This window comes from Eurosta solidaginis, chromosome 1 (assembly GCF_040869045.1).
Source record: "Eurosta solidaginis isolate ZX-2024a chromosome 1, ASM4086904v1, whole genome shotgun sequence".
NCBI classification, from domain to species: domain Eukaryota; kingdom Metazoa; phylum Arthropoda; class Insecta; order Diptera; family Tephritidae; genus Eurosta; species Eurosta solidaginis.
The window spans coordinates 38,059,087-38,080,791 of NC_090319.1; the positions used below are offsets into that span (position 1 = coordinate 38,059,087).

The 21,705-nt window shown below is 34.2% G+C and overlaps 1 protein-coding gene across 1 annotated transcript in view; it reads right to left on the minus strand.

Moving 5' to 3' along the window:
• Positions 1–1,406: 1,406 nt before the first annotated feature.
• hb (hunchback) overlaps positions 1,407–21,705 on the minus strand; it is a 45,948-nt gene continuing 25,649 nt past the window's right edge. Inside the window, exon 2 of the mRNA XM_067787121.1 lies at positions 1,407–8,809. Coding sequence (XP_067643222.1) covers positions 5,984–8,755 — 2,772 coding nt within the window. The 5' untranslated portion in view covers positions 8,756–8,809 and the 3' untranslated portion in view covers positions 1,407–5,983. The remainder of the gene's footprint in view (positions 8,810–21,705) is intronic.

The following is a 21,705-nucleotide window of genomic DNA, read 5'->3' on the forward strand; positions in this document are numbered from 1 at the left end:
CTATTCCGTAATAGTCGCTAACTTTTCAATAATAAATCGATAACTTTTCGATAAAAATCCGTAAACTCGTCGGTAAGAAATCGATAACTCATCAGTTAGCTCTGTTATAGACGGCAAATTAATAAGACTTCGATAACATAACAAAAACTTGTCTATATCTCGTCGATAAAACACCTATAACTAACTTCCCTCACTTTCCTTTACTTTAATTTCCTCTCCTCTCCTTTCTTGACTCTTTTTTTCATTTCTATAACAAACTTCCCTTACTTTCCTTTACTTTTATTTCCTCTCCTCTCCTTTCTCTAACTTTTCTTTCCTTTTATTTCTTCTTCTTTTTTCTATTTTTCTTCTTTCTTTTACTTTTTATTTACTTTCCCTTCTTTTCCTTTACATTCCTTTCCTTTCGTTTGGGCAGATTCGATATTGTTGTTTGACGCAGAAACGACTGCATATCGCGGAGATAAAACTGGTGTTCTATGATATATCGCCCCATTGAGCATGTTCTCCAAACTTAGCCCTGTCCGGCTATTTTCTGCTTCCAAAACTGAAGAATCGCTGGATTATAAGAGTTTTGGGCCAATCGAAAAGGTTCAAATGCCAACTTTGAGAGCCTTGAAGAACACCACTTATTGGAGGAAATTGAAAATTTTTTAAAATGTTGTAACCCAAATTACTTTTTTGCCAAAATGTATTTACATAGTACGTATAATAGGTGTGCCATAAGAATTGCGATATTTTTTCCGGTCTAACACGAAAATATCAAAGAATATATCGAAGCAAAAAGTATGTGAGAGGCTTAGGATTTAATTTTAATTTTAAGAGTTCCTCTATGGAACTTGATGATTTGCCTTTTAAGTAACACAAGGATTAAAGTTTTTAACAATTTTTTTTTGACATGCAAAGTATGAAGACTTTTTTCTTGTTTGATAAAATGAATTCATGGTTCATATTCAGCACTAAATTATGAACAAAAAAAAAATGTATCGAACCAAATTGTATCGTCGCTATTGAAGTTTCTACAGAGAGTGAAAAAAAATTTGCTATTCCTTGGCACACCCTAATGTATTATACTTAAAGCTTGAGTTGTTTTCTACAAAAATATTGACAGCACGTATTTTCCCCAACTTGTGCACCCCCCCCCCCCCTCCGCATTCCGATAAGTTCTGTTGTCATACTAGAAAACGCCAGAAAACTCAGTACAATATTTTCAAGGTGTGCTGCCAGATTAGCAAACTTTTGTCAGGATATCACATCGAGTCATTTCAGGGCTCAAATTCAATTGTGGTGTTACCTTGACTTTTTCTCTTGCATTTTCAACCAAAGATGTTACTAGAAAGTAAATAAATAAGTTAAACTAGAAAAAAATATTGTGTGAATTATTTTATTTATTACGAAAGATTCTTTATTTCATTAAAAATCATTTATTTGTACATACATTTGCTATTATACATACATAAATACTCTTAAAGTTGCACAATTTTCTTATGAAAAAAACATAATTTAATTTAATTTAAAATAAGGATGGAAACAAAATAAATATGGATTACAGAAATTTTTTACAAATTTCTTGACTTACTTTTACACTGATGAGTATGTATGTTCTAATAAATAAATAGATGCTTAAATATATTAATATCTAAAAAAATAAACTATATTTGGTTTGCGAGACTAAATTCTTTGCATGAAAACTTCATATGTATCAAGTTCGATAATTCGAACTTTTTATTTCAATAGTTTTTACTTCAATATGCATGTAAGTACGATGTTTACATGTATGTATGTGTAAAAGTTTATATGCATGTGTGTGTTATATTTGTATATTCATTTCTATTATTCGTGCATATAATTGTGGGTCATTGAATCTCAAAACGATTAATGCTTGAAATTGATACTTTTCGATTTAGACGGCTTAAGGGCCAAGTTATGTATGACGCCGTGACATTTCGCATCGCAGTCATTTACATTCACGTCCACCACTATAAAATATCAAAATTTTCACAATGGCGTTCAGGTTTACTGTCACTCGCTGAAGTGAATTAATGCTCTTATGTCATACGAAATTTGGCTCACACGAGAAAAAATGACTCGTTGCGTTATACATAATCTGCCCCTAAATAATGCTTTCAACATATCGACTGCTGAGTGGAATATCACCCTATCTCGTCTACCGGCATTCCGTTCTTGTCCTTTCGTCGGGATGGTTGTGCAGTGCTAACCTCGGCTCAACCAAATAATTTCGGGCTTGACTTGGTTGAGCCGAAATCTTAAATGGACCTAAGGGTGGCACCTGCACTCCATTCTTGCGAATTGGCGGAGTTGCGATGTGCAAGGCTTCCCTAAACTGGAGTTAGGGAAAGTTTTTGCACTTCCAACAGGAAGTATTGAAATGGCGCGACGCCACATAACGGGAAAATTGAAATTACAAAAAAGTGAACTAACGGAGAAAGTTAAAGTGAAATACAAAGTTTAAGTGTACATAACTAGCCTCAATTACGCAGAAACCTACGCACATGATTCTGGCCTTAGTGTGCTACCTGTGTGTTGGTGGAGCAACTGTACAGCAAGCTAAAGATATCAAACCTCTGAAAGATTTCACAAATTAAGAATTAGTTATGGCTTTATAGCTTCTAAGTAAGCCGGGCCAAGGTAGTCTTTCATTCAAATAAATGAACGGAATCAACTTAAAACTACAAACAAACAAACAAACAAATATCTCGTCTACCAGTTGGAAAACGCATAGCTCAGTTAGTTTTTGTAAAATGCCCTATTTCAAAATTCAAATGTATTGAATTTTCGCTCGGATAAGGCGCTTTCGAATTGTGAAGCAGCGCGTTCTTTAAACAAATTCTGACATAAGACGTTTTTGAAATGGCAGCCGAGTTAAGTTAATATTGCATTCAGCAGTCGATGCAAGGCGAATCCATACCAGGTGGTATCAAAGCGAATTCAACCAATTCGCTGTGCAGAAGAATGTCAAGTCAAAAGAAAATTTTCATTGATTTCGATTAACTGACATATCGTAGTACGAGGCGTTGTATGGAAAATAATCAAGAAGAAGCAATCAGCTGTTGGGATAACAACACCTGGTACTGAATTCGGGCTTGAGAGGCAGTTTTTAAGTTTTAAATTTAATTTAAAAAAAGTAAATAAAAACTTCTAGAATTAATTAATTTTGAACTTACAAAGAAATCTATCCGATTAGTTTTAATTAAACTCATGCAAATCGCAAGTAATCGATTGTCGCCATTATTAGATTTGAGATGGAATAAGCCACATACCTGTTATATAAAATATCGTAGTTATCTAAGCTCTGTATCCAGCGCTAAAGAAATTTCCCTGGTTTCTGTGTGTCTGCCTACCGTTACCTGTCCATTTGTTATGCTGAACGGTACTTTTGCTTCGAGGTATAATAAGATAAACAAATATTTCTTGAACAGATGAGTGGATTTATTTTCAAAAAAAAAAAAAAGCAGTTGCAGCTAAAATTCCTGTTGCTGTGACGCACAGTGGTCAAAAAGTAATAGCTTTCTGATAAAACTTTAAAGCTGAATAAAGATATGAAATACAAGTTGGCAGTTTTTAAAGGTTTTGTAAATAAAATATTTTTTTAACGCTACTGATTAAGAGTGTTAGTGTAAATTTTGAAATTAAATACAGTTTTGACAGCTAACAGCTGTCAAATTTTAGATTTAATACAATTTTGACAGTTGACAGCTGTCAACCGGTCTCTAAATTGTTTTAGGAATAAGATCATTTTTTTAATTAAAAATAAAAAATATAAATAATAATATATAAGCAAACAAATTTCCACATTGTTTGAAGTTAGTTTCCAACTGCTTTCAAATTTCGGACTTCCGCCTAATATATACTTTTTTTTTTTTAATTAAAAAAAATTTAACTTGTCATGGTCTGTCTAAATTTCTTATTTAAATTATATTTTTCCAAGCGTACATATAACTGATATTATAAGGAGCAAAACCGATCTCCCTCACAACTAATGTCAAAAAATTAAAAGCCACAAATTACACAGCTACACAAAAAAGTTGTCGCATCTCGTAATACGACTCGTTTATTGTGATACATTATAATGCTTTGAACCTGAAACCACTACATGAATTGGGCAATTAGGTCTCAATTTGTTCCTAACCTAAGAAAACGCTTGTTCTTCAATGATTTTTTTTTCTTTTTTGAGGTATTGGCCGAACCACGACACATTTTTACCTCAGTCTCCATGACGACTTCGATTAACGTTCAACAGAAATTGGAGAAATAATCGTACAGGAACAAACAGGTGACGGCCCGAAATCAGCTGATTGGTACTTTTTTATTATGATTTGACACATTAACTTGCGGCGCCGTACTATTTTGACATTAGTCCATCGAATTACAAAAACAAAGTAAAAGGAATTTTTACTTATGTTTGTATGTATGTCGTTCTGCCCCCAACTTATAGGGTTTCGCCATGTAATCCAATAAAATGGTTGGTTAAAAATTTATATATGGAATTTGACGTAGTTCACAAAGTAGTTGGTGCTAAATGATTGAGTGTGTGAGATCGTGTACGGAAACTAGCGAATGTAGTATTGCTTACGGTGACCACCGTGTTGTAATGGTAACGTGTTCCGCCAACCACACCGAATATCCTGGGTTCACGCCCCGTGCAAAGCAACATCAAAATTTTAGCAAAAGGTTGTTTGAATTAGAAGACAATTTTTCTAACGTGGTCACCCCTCGGCCAGTGTTTGGCAAGCACTCCGAGTGTACTTCTGCCATGAAAAGCTCTCAGGGAAAACTCATCTGATTTGCAGATGCCGTTCGGAGTCGGCATAAAACAAGTAGGTCCCGTCCCGCCAATTTGTAAGTACTCAAAAAAGAAGTTGCATTACACCTAAACAATGAATTATACTTTGTCGCGTTAGCCATGAGACGTTCGACCAGTGTGCAAAATCAGGGCTGCATAAACAGATAAACTAGATTTTTTTTATTTAAGTCCGAAAAGACCCGTTGGGTCTTACTCTGTATAGCGATGCGAAAGAACTCTGCAGCGAAAAGTACCAGTTTCGCACTACATTTTTAATGACTAACTCCGAACTGTTGCTAATCGGATGCAGGGTGGTAGAGTCGGTAGCCACATTTCTAGTAAAAACGCTTAAGTCTGCGCTATATGAATTTAAATTAATTACTCAAACGCATCAACTATTTCAGAACCAGCCACGATTGAAAAAGAACGCGTTCAAAATATTTGAAAAGGGGGACAACTGCCGTTTCGTAGGACACCACATTGTCAAGTGTAAGTTAAAAGCACTGCTAGGAGACAAAATTAGAGCTAGTATCTTCTCTTAATGAAATAGTTCTGCCCTAGTTCGCATAATGTTTTTGTTAGATTTTGAACTTTTCTTCATAGCTGGACACCGAGCTTAAAGGGGAACGCAAATATTTTTCGTATAATACATTTCTTGTTTTATTGTTAAAAATATGCTACACTGAATACTTTTATTTTTAGTTTCATGCCTTTAAATTATGATATAAAAATAAATATTTTATTTTAATTGTAACTTTATAATTAAATTATTGTTTAATATTTATTGTAGTCTTAACTTTAGGTAAATTCTTACATGGAATAAGTACCACATTTTTAAATTACTTAAATTTATGTGACCTAGAATATATTATACAGAATTACAATTACGTTCGCAGTATTATTTACAAAATTTATATACAACGACAATAAATACTTTTTTTTGTAATAAAAATATGAAAAATTACGCGCAGCGTTAGGCAACTTTTACACCAGTCGACGTTCAGTTGCCTTTCGAATTTCGGTTGAGCGTACAAGACAACGAAAATAAAAGATTACATATTTCTGAAAATTTGAGTTTATCAGACTTACACTATAACCGCAATTTGTAGTAAAATTAGTCCTTCGGTGTGTATGAAAAGATCAAGCATTACCCTTCACTACCTTCACCAAATGCACAACATTTTATGAGTGCGCATTACGCGCCATATGCACGAATAGTCCTACTGGGCCATCACACTTCTCACCGCACATATTACACTTGAAAACATCATCACAACTATGGTAGCCCATATGAATTGTATAAAGTACAGCATCTTTGAAATAAATATCACAATATTTGCATTCGTACATAGTGCCCAACGCTGGCGGCCCATTTGCTGTAGTCGACGACGATGATGTATTTGAAGACGTACTAGAAGCATTCGAGCTATTGCCCGAAGATGAGGCGGTAGAGTTTGTGCTCGTATTTCTAGAGCAAGCGGTGTTCACTACGGTTTTATCTTTTAACGCGTCTGCAGCGCTATCCATATCCATAGCAACAACAGCTGACTTTGCGACTTCTTCTTCTTTTGTTGAGGCTGTTGCTGCTGATTGTACTATGCTTGGAATTGGTGATATTTCAGGCGCAATTTTTGCTGATTCCTCCTCACTTACGAGCGATTCAGCAGATGACGATTTCACATGCAATGTAGCATCAAGTTTAAGTACGCGTCCCTTACGTCTTGCAGCGCCGTTTGTTGTGCTTACAATTGGTGTATCATTATTTAATTCTTGCAGCTTCAAGTTGACGCAAGCTGCTGCAGGAGTGCTGCGTTTCTGTTCAATATCTTCTTTTAACGGCGAACCTTGTGAAAGATCCATTGCAGAATCTGTTGATTTGCGATCAACACTTTCAACATCATCATCATCTTCATCAGTAGCATGAACATCATTATCATCATCGCTTATTTCATTATTGACAGCAGCATGTTGCGGTGAGCGTACGTTGTAGGTGGTGTCTTTATTTGAGTGCATATTTTGTAAATCTTGTAAAGCTTTCTCGCGCATATTTGTAGGCATTTGCGCTAAAGCTGCCGCTTGTTGCTGTGCAGCCAACATTTGTAGATTTAAATTCCAATAAGGAAAGAAAGCCATATTAGGATTTTGCTGCAAAATTGTTGCAAGTGGTGGTAATAAATTTGACATTGTTGATTTTGCGTCTGTGATCGCGCATTGCTCAGCAGCGGCTTGAGTTGGATTCATGTTTTTTATATTTGACTGACGCTGCAGCTTTGCGTGTGTTGCGTGCGTAAGCTGTTGCATTTGCTGTTGTTTATGTTGGTGCTGAGAGAGAGTACGCGTTGTTTGTCGCTCTGATGATGACGAAAGCGAGCTTGGACTCTTCGCTGGTGATACGGGCATTTGATGTTGGTGTTGATGTGATTGCTGTTGCATTGGCATTGAAAATGTTTGTAGCGCTGCTGACAGTTGCGAAGCAGATAATTTAAACTCCGCACCATTATTTTCTTCACGACACTGTTGCATAGACTTCGCCGCATGCAAACGTTCCAAGCTCGTGTGGTTATTGCTGCTTGCGCTGCGTTTTTGCGTGCCGCCTGCCGAACTCTTCGATTTCGGACCACGACGCGTGCCATATACATCAATTACCACCGACGGATTTGGTAAACCCTCCTCGTCCAAAACTAGACCAGGCTTATGATCATATTTGCGCAAATGCAATTTAAACGAATGACAATATTTCGTCGCATAATCACAATCAGCACAACGGTATTGATAGACTGACGAATGCGATTTACGATGCGAATTCAACATTGACTTGTTCACGCACGTATACGAACATTTGTCACATTGAAATGGTTTCAGATTTTTATGTTTACGTATGTGATATTCCAAATGATGCTTGAGCTCGGTAACAAACGGACATTTCGGACATTGTAAGATCTTTTCGGGTTTCATATGCGTACGCGCATGTTCCCAAAACAGCACTTTCGTGATGGCTACTAAACCGCATGATTTACATTTATAATTTTTAATTTTACCATGCGAATTATAAATAGGTTCGCGTATCATTTTATCATCATCCAACTCGTCGCCGGCTGTGTACTTCATATCATCACTCGTGTCCGATTGCGCATCGTCTGCTTGTTTATCTTGCTGCTGCTGCTGCTGCTGCTGGTGCATTTGCTGCATGGTTTCGGCAAGATGTGCGATTTGTGATTTTGTGGGCGATTTTGGTGGTGTAATATCCATTGGTGGGGTATTACGTGGCGTTAAAGCCGATTGCAATTTCTCGCTCGAATCCATAGGCGTTGTTGGCGGTTGTGCTAGATGCGCGGCATGTGTATGTGAGATTGCATGCAGCGGCGGTTGTGGACTTGGTGTTTGTTGACCATTGTGGCGTGCATTATTGTGCTGCTGCGTTTGTTGTTGATGATAGAAATGTGTTATCGTTGGTATGATCGCAGTTGGTAGGCCTGGCGGTGTTAGTGGATTGAAACCGAGCGGTAAATGCGGCGTTGTTGAGGTAACTTGATTATGTGCGGCAGCTTGTTGTGCTTGTTGGAATTGCGCTTGATATTGTTGTTGCTGTAGCAGTTGTGTTTGCATGCCACTATCATAGACAAGCTGCTGCAGGCTATCAGTGTTGCTGGGTGAGGGTGTCATTACGGCGGATAAGCTATCCACTGTAGACATTTGTTGTGGCGTTTGAGGTTGTTGTTGGTGCACTTGCTGTTGTTGTTGTTGTTGTCGCAAATAATTTTCCAAATGTGACATTACATCGTTGCTACTCGCAGACGATTTTTGCTGTGTCGTCGTCAACGCCGTATCCGGTTCCGTTTTTATTTCCGTTTGTGCAAACATGCTGTTATACCAATTGTTATTGTTGTTGTTGTTGTGCTGCTCATATGTTGCAGCAGCAGTAGCAGCAGTCTGCATATTGTCCCAATTTTGCATACTCTTTGGGTGGGGGCGAAAAAAGTGGCGCTTTTGTATGCGTTTTTAGAGAATCTGCAATATAAAGAGAGAGCGCAAAAAAGCAAAAATTAAAATAAAATCGGTTTAGTTGTGCTGTCGTGGAAATATGCAAAATAGGTGGTATGTATACATACATACATACATACATAAGCATGCTTATGGCTGGATAAAAGTGCTCAAAAAAATACAACAATAAAAACAAATTAATAATTCAGTAATTCAGCTTTTGACACGCGTTTTGCGCGTGCGCTGATTTTTCATTTTCATTTTTGTACATTTTCATTCTTTTTCTACTTTTTCTCTTTTATTATTTTTTTTTTTTTTTGCGCTTTTTGTAATTTTTTTCTTTTCTTTTTGCTGTGTGTCATATTTTCCACCCCTAAGCACCATTTGCGCTGCCACAAGTCGCAAGCAATTTAAATCTTTTTTGTATTCGTTTTGTGTTTGGAGTGTGTGCCATCAGAAAAGGAGGGTGGAATATATTAACAACCGACCTCATAACCATTATTCTATACATTTTACTTTTGTATATGTATAAGTAAGCTTCCCTCCCTTCCCTTACCATACCATATTCCCTCATTTTAGAGTGTTTGGTGGCGTCTGGCAGTGACGCGTTGTCAACGTCAACAAAATCCCAACAATTGCACCCATTTTTCTATAAATCTATGTATGTACGTAGTTATACGCAGCGCAAAAAGTGGGAGAGAAAAAAAAGCAGCAAAGCGCAAAAAAGGCAATAAAAATCGGAATTTACTACCATTTTTAGCACGCGTAAGCATTCAACCTGAGTTGCGTGTGTATGCGAGGGGAGGATTTTTGTTGAGTTTTTTTTTGCTTTTTCTAGTTAGCTTGAATGGGGTGTTGTACTCGCCACACTCGTGAGGGTACGTAATATATTCTGGTTTTTGCATGTTATTGTTCTCTAGTGCAGTGTTTTTATGCGAGTGTGTGTGTGTAACGACAAAGTAGCTTTAAATGTTGTGGGTTATTCCAACTCAAAACGATAATTGTTAGTAAAGTCTTTTTTTAATTTTACTCCCGTTTTAGATAAGTTTTGCAGCATTATAAAACAAAGTTGCCTCAAAGAAAAAAAAATTATAATTTATGATTCAACAATTTAAAAAAAAAAACGCGAAACTTACGTTTTTTCACAAATATTATTATTATTTTTTTAAATATCCGCTTTAAACTTTAAATGTATGTATATATGTTTATTGTTTTTTAAATATTGAGCATTTCCAGTTTTTGGTTCAAAAATTAAAGTTTTTTTCTTAAAAACAAAAAATTTTTCAATTTATTTAATAATTTGGGAAAAATTTAAACAACGTGACATCACGACGGACAAGGCGACAGCTGTTTCGATTATACCTTGTAAATCTCTTCAAAGCCTTTTCTCCCGGGAGTGGGAGTCGAACTCGCACCCCTACGATAGTTGAAATGGTTGTAAACGCATTCAGCTACGTCATGCCTGTTGTGAAGTCTTTCCCAATTGCCTTCTTTTTGCATATTTTAATCTTTTACACATTGCATACTTCGTATGCAATTATGTGTTAAAGGTATGCTTGGTACGGCGGTTCCTCGTCCTCGGGCGGTTTGTCCGTCCTGATGTCACGTTGTTTAAATTTTTCCCAAATTATTAAATAAATTATAAAATTAAAAAATTGCTTCAAATAAATGTTTTCATACATTTAAAAAGAGCAATATGGGCAATCCCCGATTATTAAAAATCATACAAACAGAAAAAATTGGTTAATTCGTTGTAGTTCTATAAATAGAACGAAAACAGCAACAAAACCAAAGTTTCTTTGAAAACCGCCGTACCAAGCATAGCTTTAACACATAATTGCATACGAAGTATGCAATGTGTAAAAGATTAAAATATGCAAAAAGAAGGCAATTGGGAAAGACTTCACAACAGGCATGACGTAGCTGAATGCGTTTACAACCATTTCAACTATCGTAGGGGTGCGAGTTCGACTCCCACTCCCGGGAGAAAAGGCTTTGAAGAGATTTACAAGGTATAATCGAAACAGCTGTCGCCTTGTCCGTCCTGATGTCACGTTGTTTAAATTTTTCCCAAATTATTAAATAAATTATAAAATTAAAAAATTGCTTCAAATAAATGTTTTCATACATTTAAAAAGAGCAATATGGGCAATCCCCGATTATTAAAAAAAAAATTTTTCTTTTTTTTGGTAAACTCAATTTTGTCTCTCAAAATTAAATTTTTTTCTCAAAAATTATTTCTTTTCCACAAAAATCAAAATTTGTTCTCAAAATATAAAGTTTTTCTCAAATTTAAAATTGTTTTTCAAAACTAAAAAAAATTTAATTTTCTTCCCATAATTACCAATATTAAAGCAAAATTTTACTGCATTATATAACAAAGTTGCGCTTAGAAAAAAATATTAAACCTGTTATGAAAATTTGAAATAAAAAAAGATATACAAAATTTGTATTCAAAATTATCGTTTTTACCGCAAATTTTTATTTTTTTATTTTTTTTATTTTTTTTCAATTAAAAGTTACTGCTCTAAATTTTAATTGTTTTTTAATACTGTGCATTTGATGTTTTCGTTCAAAAATCATTCAAAGTGTATTTTTGAGGTAATTTTTTTTTAGAAAGTTTTTTTTTCAAATATATACATTTTTTTCTCAAAACTTAAAGCTTTTCCTTAAAAATTAAAATTTGTTCCTCGAAAATTCAAATTATTGCTAAAAAAATTATTCTCAAAAAACCTAAATTTTTTCTTAAAAAATTTTAAATTTATTCTCAACGATTAAATGTTTCATATTTCATATTTTTCTCAAAAATTCATTATTTTTTGTTAAGTGAAAATGATTTCAGGGATTAATACTACTTTCTTCTTTTAAAACTTCGCATAAGAACTTTTTCCAAACTTTGCTCTGAATTTTTATTTTTTTCAAAACTCAATCCAGTTTTCGAATTTAGTTCTTGAAATAAAAATTATTTTCAAAACTTTGAAAGTTTTTGTTGTTTTTACACTTTCAGATTGCACGTTATAATTTCTCTACAGTAATTTAAATTTTAGTTTTTTCCAAATATTTGTAATTTTTTGCACAAATTAAAATTTCACAGTAAAACCATAAATTTTGATTTTTTTTTCAAAACTTAATTATTATTTCTTGTAATTTTTTTTTTTCAAAATTAAGTTTTAGAATTTAGTTTTCTTCAAACGTGAAGTTCTTTTTGCAGAATAAAAATGTTTGTTAAGTAAATAATGTTTATTTTTTTTTTAAATTGATTTTTTTATATAAACAAAATATTTTTTGTCAAAAAATGAGTTCCCAAAAATTTCATCGACCTATAGTTCTTTGTTGTTGTTGTCACGTTTTTACAGTTCTTTTTACAAAAATACAAATTCTTCAAAATTTACAAAACTTTTCCAAAATTTTAAAAATTTTTAAAGAGTTCGGTATTTAACTTTATTTTAAAACAAATTAGAACTATTCGTGAGCTCATAATATTTTCCCGAAAAATGACGCAGTGTGTGGTAAATTTTGTTTCATCATAAGCAAAAGTTTAATAAAAGGAAAACCATTTAAAATCTCGCCCAGATAATATAATTTTCTAAAAAATTTCTATCTTTTTCCAAAATTTCCATTTTTTTTTAATTTTGATTTCTTTTTTACAAAAGAAATTGCTTTTTTATTTCAAATATTGAAAGTTCAATGCAATTCCTCAAAGTAAGATTTTAGTTAAACTATTCTCTCCTAAAACTTAATTGGTTTATAAAAAATATCTACAGATTTGCCAAGTTAAAAAAATATTTTTCTGAAAAGTAAATAATTTTTTCTTTCAAAATAAAAATTTTGGCAATTATTTTTTTAATAGATTTTTTTTTTTCAAAATATATAAAAAATATAGACTAGCTTGTCAAAAAATTTGGCGTTTTCTTCTGAAAAATCATAAATACTACAATTATTTTAAAAATTAAATTTTGAAATCGAAAATTATTCATTCCGCCCAACTTTTCAAGATTTGAAAAACTCTATTAATTCACAACTTTATGTTTGAAAAAAAAAAAAACGATCTCTCATAATTTAGTTTAACTATTTGGAATAAAAAATTAAAAAGCTTTTCAAAACGATTTCTTTAAATTTTTCTTAGCAAAGAGCTTTTATTTTGAGAAATTAAAACAAAAAAAATTATATTCGGACAGTTCGTTTTGGAACCATTTAATAAATTGGTTTAAATTTGTTAACTATTTAATATAAAAGTTAAACATATTACTTTGCAAAATTTAGATCTGAAAACAAAAAAAAATGTGTTTAAGAGTTTTTTGGATAATTTGTGTAATTATTTATAATTAAGCATAAAAAAATATTGAACATTTTTCAAAACAATTTTTTTTGTTAATTTCGCGTTGACAAAGAATGTATATAATATCTTTCTCGATTTTTTTATGGAATGCCCCTTTTATTCATATGTATGCATATACATATGTATTTTTGTAAGCACATAAGTATATAAGCGTTTTATTTATGCTTAATATGCTACGCCGTTGAACTGTGAACACCAACTTCTTTCCAACCCCCCTTAGCAGAGTGGTACTTTATTTGTATGCGAATGTGAGTATGTGTGCTCAAATGTATGCACATATATTAGCTTATATAACAATGTTTTTTTTTTTATATATATTTTTTATTACTTTTTTAGTGTATTCCGATTGGTATGACTGGCAAGAATGGTGTTGAAGTTTTTTTATGTTTTCTGCATTGCGATTGGCGACTGCTATTTTGCTGATTAAAAATGGTGGCTTTCGCGTTTTTTGTACTTTACACAATTGACTACCATGTATGAGGAGAATATATTTATAATTTGCAAAAAAAAAAAAAATATTTACAAAATTAGCTAGTAGTTATTTGGTACACCGCACTACGCCAGACTTTATTATGACGTTTGATCTGCGTCTTTGCGACAACTTCTTTATACTAAATGCAAAATTCTTGAGCTCACTGCTCTTATATGCAAAATAAATAATTATAAAATGAACTACTTGCAACCAAAAATCTAGCACATTCACTATACGCCTTTAGCCAGAAACCAGGTAGGATGTTTATGTGTACGTGTGTCTGTGTGTGTGATATTCGTACGCGCGCCTTAGGTTATTCGCGTGCGCTAAGTAAGCGAAAATTGTGGCCTTTCAAGGATCAAAAGATTTACAATACACACACACACACACACAAAACAACAAAAACCATTGCTTTTATATATAGATATGTATGTATGTAAAACAGGTAACCGTGGCATAATTTTAGTTATGCGCGTTTTATTAATATACATACATACACACATATACAAGGACTTTCATGCAAATCCTTAATCCGTCCAAGTTTTACATCAAAGCATACGCATTTGTATACGTTTGTGTGTATATGTGTGTGCAGCTATATGTATGACCTTAGAAAATTCCACAAAAAAGATCATACAAATTTGTCACAATCTAACATTTCAGCGAATTGATGGTCGGTCTTCAGGAGGCTGAAATGATTAACTTTCGAACCCGCTACTCATTTAAATATTTCAATGTTTACAATTCTTTATTGTTTTGTTCATCTTTTGTATGGCGTTTTGTGACAAAGTAATATGCAACAATTTAGTATTTCAAGACGTACTTATCCGTGTGACTAATATCTAAGTAGGTAGTCCGTAAATTGAAAGAGAAAAGTTGCCGAGTTAAAGGCGTTTACTTTTTCTGTATCAGTCCGTTGTTAATCTTTTATTCTTTCAAAGTTGACTTTAAATTGCTAACTAAAGAGCCAAGGTTGTGCATGCAAAAATTGCTCTACATACACACGCGCTTTATAAACAAATAAAAAAAAAACAGATACTTCTTTACCCTGATGGTCCCGCCCAACGCCAAATGTAGGCTTGCGCTAGTATTAACATTAGAAGGTTTTTAACAGCAAATTTGTATGTCTAGTCAAAGAAAAAATACTTTTTGAATAAGCAGTGAAAGCGTTTCCACATTTGACTTCAGTTAATTTGTAATTTTAATATTTATTTATTTATTTAAATATAGTAATCTTTGAAATACAAGGTTTCTTACAGACTACATAACGAATTAAATATATTTACAAAATAAAAAAATATATTTACAAAAAAAAATTTAAAATTCATTTTATTGTAATTTAAATTTAGATTTTTCAATTGAGAAATCTATATTCAAAGAATTGGAGAACAAATTAAACTCTCGTAAGTTTCTGATGAGAGCAGCATAATATTGCATAGTTAGGTCCTCACCAGAGCTGTAAAACTGTGCAATCATATGAAATTTTAAATCATTGATTTAAGAATGCTTGCTCTTCATTCATTCATTCCTTGTTAAGGAATGCGGCTTAAAAGTTCATCCATTCTTCATTCAGTAGTGGCAGAAAAGACTGCACACCTGAATTCATTCGAAGAAAGAATGAAGCAATTGAATGAAACACAAACATTTTTCAACACAGAATAAGCATTCAAATGATTGCAGGCTTTGCTGAGTGTGCACACACTTTTCTAGTACCAATCAATTATGAAAAATGTCGTACATGCACAAAACCCTCTCAAATATCACATGGTTGCATTTAATTAAAACCACTTCAAAATATCAACACAAAAATTTAATTATTGTCCGTGATGACCAATTTATTCGTTATTTAAATGGTAATAAAGCCCAAAGAAGTTAACTGGAAAAGTATTTTTATTGAATTTTTCAAATAAGTGTTGCCAATGTGCCATATAAAAGGTGCTTGCATGAAAAAGTACTAACCTACATTTGAACGCCCTCAATTGGTGATTAAACAATTGAAGAAAAGGCAATTCAATAAAGAAAAGGCTCCTAAGTTCCTTCATATATTCTTCTTAGCGGTATATGGTCAAATACTGTATCTATACTCGTTTTGGGTTTGTGAATTGTAATAGCAATATACTAGTTTTCTCTATTTCTTAAGAAAAATATTCTTCTAAACACAATAATTTGTAATTACAGTCAATTAACCGAGACTCTATAGGTAGTTGTAGCTTTTTTGATAGCGAAGAAAATTGACTTTGAATACAAATATACTCAAGTAAGATAGAATTCAGCAATTTCAATATTTTACCAATGCCGTGCAAATAGGCAGATAGACTAATGGTCCTTCTCAACCACTCGGGTCCTAGGTCCTATATTTATATCCCCACAAATACTGTCAAAACATCAGCTTTAAAAAAACTGTAGTCCGTTGGAGCAAGTCAATCTCTTTGTGCGGAGTGAAATTAATAACCTATGAAGAGCTTCTACCAATTTTTAGGGCACAGATGAAAGAAAATGGAGAAGGTGACCTAGGTGAATAGAAAACGCCTGAATAGCTGTAGGACAATGCCATGGAAATAGACATAATTTTATCAAAATTCTCGGAATGAAGAAGCTCCAACGAAATCGCCGATAGCCCAATGTACTTTGATGTATTTAAATTTAAATTACTTAAGCTCAAGTATCTGTTTTTTGTTATATGATCGACAAAAACTAACCACAATTTACTCTATTTGGTCAATGCACAATGTGTTCATTTACATAATCATTTTACAACAATAGCATGATAAGTAGGACATATAGTAACATTTTGACACATAGCAAGAAAGCCATTGATTTGCGAAGTTTCAGCGAAATTCGAATATATCTTCATTTTTGGAATACTTTACATAATCAAGACCCCTGTGCTTTTATATAAGCGAGTTATCCGCGAGATATACCTAAAAAGGAAACCAGTCAATCCACAAGAGCCTCATATTTTTTCATACTACACGATTAATGAAAGAAAAATCAACCCAATTACGATGTATACAAAATGTGATATGAAGTACTATGTCTTATGTTTGGACACCATGAAGATGATTTTAGACTTTCTAGTTTTATAATAAATTCTTTAATAATTTGGGAAAAATTTAAGCAACGTGACATCAGGACGGACAAGGCGACAGCTGTTTCCATTATACCTTGTAAATCTCTTCAAAGCCTTTTTTCCCGGGAGTGGGAGTCGAACCCGCACTCCTACGATAGTTGAAATGGTTATAAGCGCATTCAGCTACGTTATGCCTTATTTGTTGTAAAGTTTTTCCCAATTGCCTTCTTCGCATATATTATCTTCCACACATTACATAATTCGTATGTAGTTATGTGTTGAAGTTATGCCTGTTTGTAAGGCGGTTTTCAGAGAAACTTTGTATTTGTTGTTGTTTTTGTTCTATTTATAGAACTGCAAAGAATTAACCAAATGTTGTCTACTTATATGAGTTAACCGGGGCTATTATTTCTATTTACCAGGTTTACGTTTTTGGACGCAACTTCTAAATTGACTTAACATATCTGAAGGCAATGATAGTATATGAATAACCTTGGGGAAAAAGCATTTAGTACTGAATGGAAAAAAGTGTGCATTTATTTCAACTTTACACTCAATAAAGACTGGGAATGGTTTCTACATTCACACTCTATATTGAATTATATTTTTGTTGAAACTATTTTAAGCCATTCAGGAATGGAGATTTATAATATGCAACCAAAAAATCAAAATTTTTAAAAGAATGCTGAGAGAATGCACACTCAATTGATTCAATCTTTTTACAGCTCAGGTCCTCATGCATTTAATAAAAAAAAAAAAAAATATTACTTCTTAGGTTCCTCTGTGGCACCAAGAAGTTAATTCGTTGTACAAGAAGCGGAGCGTCTACTATGCCTTGAATTATGTCAAACACTCAGCTAAGCGAAAGCAAGATTCTTCTGTTAGCCAACGTTGTCAGGTTAATAAGGAGATATCTAGCATTATAAGACGGAATACGCTCTTCAAAGTTTAATCTGCGCAGAGCAAATTTTATGAAAGTCTTTTGCACCCTCTTTATATGGCAATCGTAAAATGGTCTCCATATGAACACAGCGGATTCTAACGTGGAACGAACCATCGAGGTGTAAAGAAGTTTTAGAGTGTATGGATCAGTAAAATCAGTACTGCAATGGCGTATAAAGGCAAGCATTGCGTATGATTTAGCAATTGCATGATATATATGATCGTCAAATATATACTTGGAGTCAAAAATTACTCCTAAATCTCGTATTTTAGACTGCGTAGCCAATTTAGATCCATTAATATCATATGATGTAGGAATTAGGGAACAGGATTTTGAAAAAGTTATGTTAAAAAATTCACTAATATTGAGTTGCAGGTGATTTTTCTGCACCAACTGGCTACATTTTCCAGATCATTTCGAAGACTGTGGGCATCAGAAATACACGAAAACTTTGAAAAGATTTTCAGATCATCCGCATATAAAAGGAACTCAGAAGATAAAAAACAGGAAGATATATCATTAATAAAAATAACAAAAAGGAGGGGACCTGAGGAATGCCTGAGGAGGCAAAGAAGGCACCGGACGCACAATCATCAACAACGACTACACACTTGCGAAGAGAAAGATAAGATTTAATCCATGATAGGAGGGTTGAATGAAAACCGACATTGGCTAACTTATCTAATAAAATTTAATGACTAACCTTTTCGAAGCCTTTTGAGAAGTCTGTATAAACAGTTTCCACTTGCAGCCGATCATTGAAAGCTGATACACAGTAATAAGAGAAAACCGCCAGGTTGGAAACTGTGGATCTGCCAGACACGAAGCCATGTTTATTGCAGGAAATTATGTGACTTAGCGGGAAATTCATCTACTGTTTAACGATGTATTCCAACAGCTTCAACGTTTTTGATAATTTTGGAATAGGGCGGTAGTTAGTTGTGTTTTTTTCTTATATCCTTCTCGCAACGGCCGCCGCAGGTACTTGTTCTCAAAACCTAAAATGTTTAAAAAACTGTTCAAGCTGGGCCACCTCTCGGTAATACTTTGACAAAACTTGTATGCTAGGTAAAAGCTCCAAAAAAATGCAAAGAAGTTGTTCATGTCCACAGTCGGCATAAGCACAGTAGGTCTGAACAGTTTGTGCCAAAATTCATTAGTATATGTCACGGATCGAAGCTCGATCTCATAGCAGATATATTGCGCTACATTATTATTTTTAGATTTTTAATAACCGTTTTTATTATTGTTACTAGCTTTACCCGGCGTACATTTTAATGCCCGAGATCGAATGAATGTTGCGTTATTTTTTCTGTTTTATTTGTTGATAATTTAGTTTATTGTTCTGTAAATTAAATTGAATTTTATACGCATATTTGGTGAAATTTTCGTTTAAAACATTTTATTATTGTATCTTATTGTAATGCCATAACACAATATTTTTGGTTTCTGCCATTTCATAGGAGTTTTCGCACTAGTTAAATTAAAGGGAATGCATCAAAATAGTTAAAGGAAATTGGTTATTTTAAGAAAGAACACTTATTTGTACAAATTTGTGCTAAAATATGTATTTACATTCTACCACAATATTCTCACTGTTAATAAAACAACAACAACAACCACACTATTCTTTATTTTAAGTCGAAAAGTATATCATAAGCAACGGAAGAGCTCTTCGCATATTTGATGCAGCCATCCAGAAATTGGGCAAGGATTTTTTAAGAAGGCTTAAATAAAATTCAACTCGACTTGGCCGCCAGAAAATTGCTTTGCAGAATGAATGCAGGCAACTCCGCCGGTCTTCTTCTTATGCTCCTCTGTTGATGTTGCTGTGCCACCAATTCATTACTCATTTCAGTGAATACCACATAAAATGCAATAATGTGCATTGTTTATACCTTATTTCTTAATTTCAAACAAATTGGCAACAATAATTAAACTTTACAATTTTTTAAACAAAATAAGAAATGCGCAACGAAATTTCAATTGACAAAACAGCTGACTTCGAAAATTCGAAAATCCTATTCCCCAATTATTCTTCTCCCTAGGAGAAAAGAATTGGAGGAATTTTTCCGCGGGAATAAAAAAATCCGCGAGAACAAAATTCCGAGAGAATATTTAGAATTGGTCTGAATATAAAATAACCTAAGTTTGTACGGCAGACATAGTTCTGAAAAATCCCATTTGTAGGGAAGGTGCCAAGCCCCTTTTTTCCCAATTCCACATTTAACTGGAGGTGTTAGCACTTAACGTCATATAGCTCCTTACCACTTTTCATTATCCTACCCTTATTACCTCCAGAGATATGCAGTATGATATATTCCATTTGCAGGGGAGGTGTCACGCCCCCTTTTTCCTAATTCCACATTTTCTTGGTGGTGTTAGGGATTGACTTCATATAACTCCTTACTGAATTTCAATGTTCTGGCATGTATACCTTCAGAGTTATGCAGTAGCAAAGATTTCATTTGTATGGGAGTTGCCACGCCCCTTTTATATATCGAAATTATGTTTAGCCTAAAACCTTCGTGTTGATCGAAGGAACCTACAGCCAACATTTGGTGAAGATTGAAGTGTGGGAAATACGTTTCCATAGCGAACACACACACACAGTATTTGTTTTTTATATATATAGATTATTATTAGGCCTGGAAGCACTGCGACCTTTGTGTAAATCTATTGTGCATGACCATTTCGGCCTAATTTTGTATGTGGAGAATTTTAATATATCTTCGTACCTCTTCAGGCTTTTTACTCCATATCACATATGGATTAAGAGTCACACCACCTAGATGGGAGAGGTTCTGCCTTGCCATAGCGACGCATTCGCAGAGAATGTGAACAGGCGTTTAATCCTCTAGCTCGCAGAAGCGACAAATTTGAGTATCGGGTAGATTTAACTTACTTAGGTGTTATCGTAGACCACAGTGTCCCGTATAGTACGCAGTAAGAGCTCGTAGGTCCTCCTTGCTTAGATTAATGAGTTTGGCTGATACTTTCGTTCTCGGAAGTATAAACAGTTTGGCCTATCTTTGCTCTGTGCAGTCAATCCAGTAACGTCTGAATTGTTTTGCTTCCCAGTTACTAATGCTTTCCCTAGTGTGTGCTTTTTTGACTCCACAAAAGGGCTCTGGACCACAGAATGCTGCTGTAGCACCCTGCTTTGCTAGGTAATCTGCATTTTCATTACACTCATGTCCCTGACGTTGCAAGGCACGCAGGGCCGCCTGGCTATCCGACATAATGCAGATGCTCTTCGAGGATGAGCCTCTTCTTAGACATTTTCTAGCGCAAACTTCTATTGCATGGATTTCTGCCTGAAATATGGTGGGGTTGCATCCCGTTGGTATCGATTTCTTGCAGTTCGGCCCATAGATGCCAGCTCCCGTTCTTCCATCATCAAATTTAGATGCATCCGTGAACCAGACCTCTGAGTCAGGTTCATTATAAGGATTCCCTATTTCCCAGTGGGTTATGTCTACAATGTTCACTTCAAAACTTCAATTCTCAGCTTAGGGGACATTACGTCACGCAGTTGCAATGTGGAATTTCCTATGAATTCTTTTATTACTTTCATATGCCCTATCATGTTTCCTAGCTTCGACTCCGAAATATTTTGAAGCCTTAGAGCGCCTAGTGTTGCCTATTTCTCTATCAGAATAGGAGGAAAAGGAGGTATGCCCACTAAAGCACTAAGTGCATCAGCAGTGGACGTTCTCATCGCACCCGTTAGGCCAATGCAAACTAGTCGATGCAGTTTGCTTAGTTTTGCTGTTGCCGTTCTTTGCGTGGCCTTCTGCCACCACACCAAAGAACAGTATTAAATGTCTAATATACCATTTTTGGAGATATCCCCCATGTTTTGCCGTAGAGCCGAGTAGAGGCGAAGAAAGCTCTTGTGGCTTTGTTTAAGATAGCATCCAAATGAGCATTCCATGTGAGGGTTCTACCCATGTTACCCCTAGGTATTTGCCTCCATTGAGAATTGTATTTTAGTTCCACCCAGGATGGTTCTGGGATGTATGCTTTCTTTCTCCGGGTGAAAGGCATTACGACAGTTTTGTTAGGATTAATAGACAGTCCTTTGTTATCGCGCCAC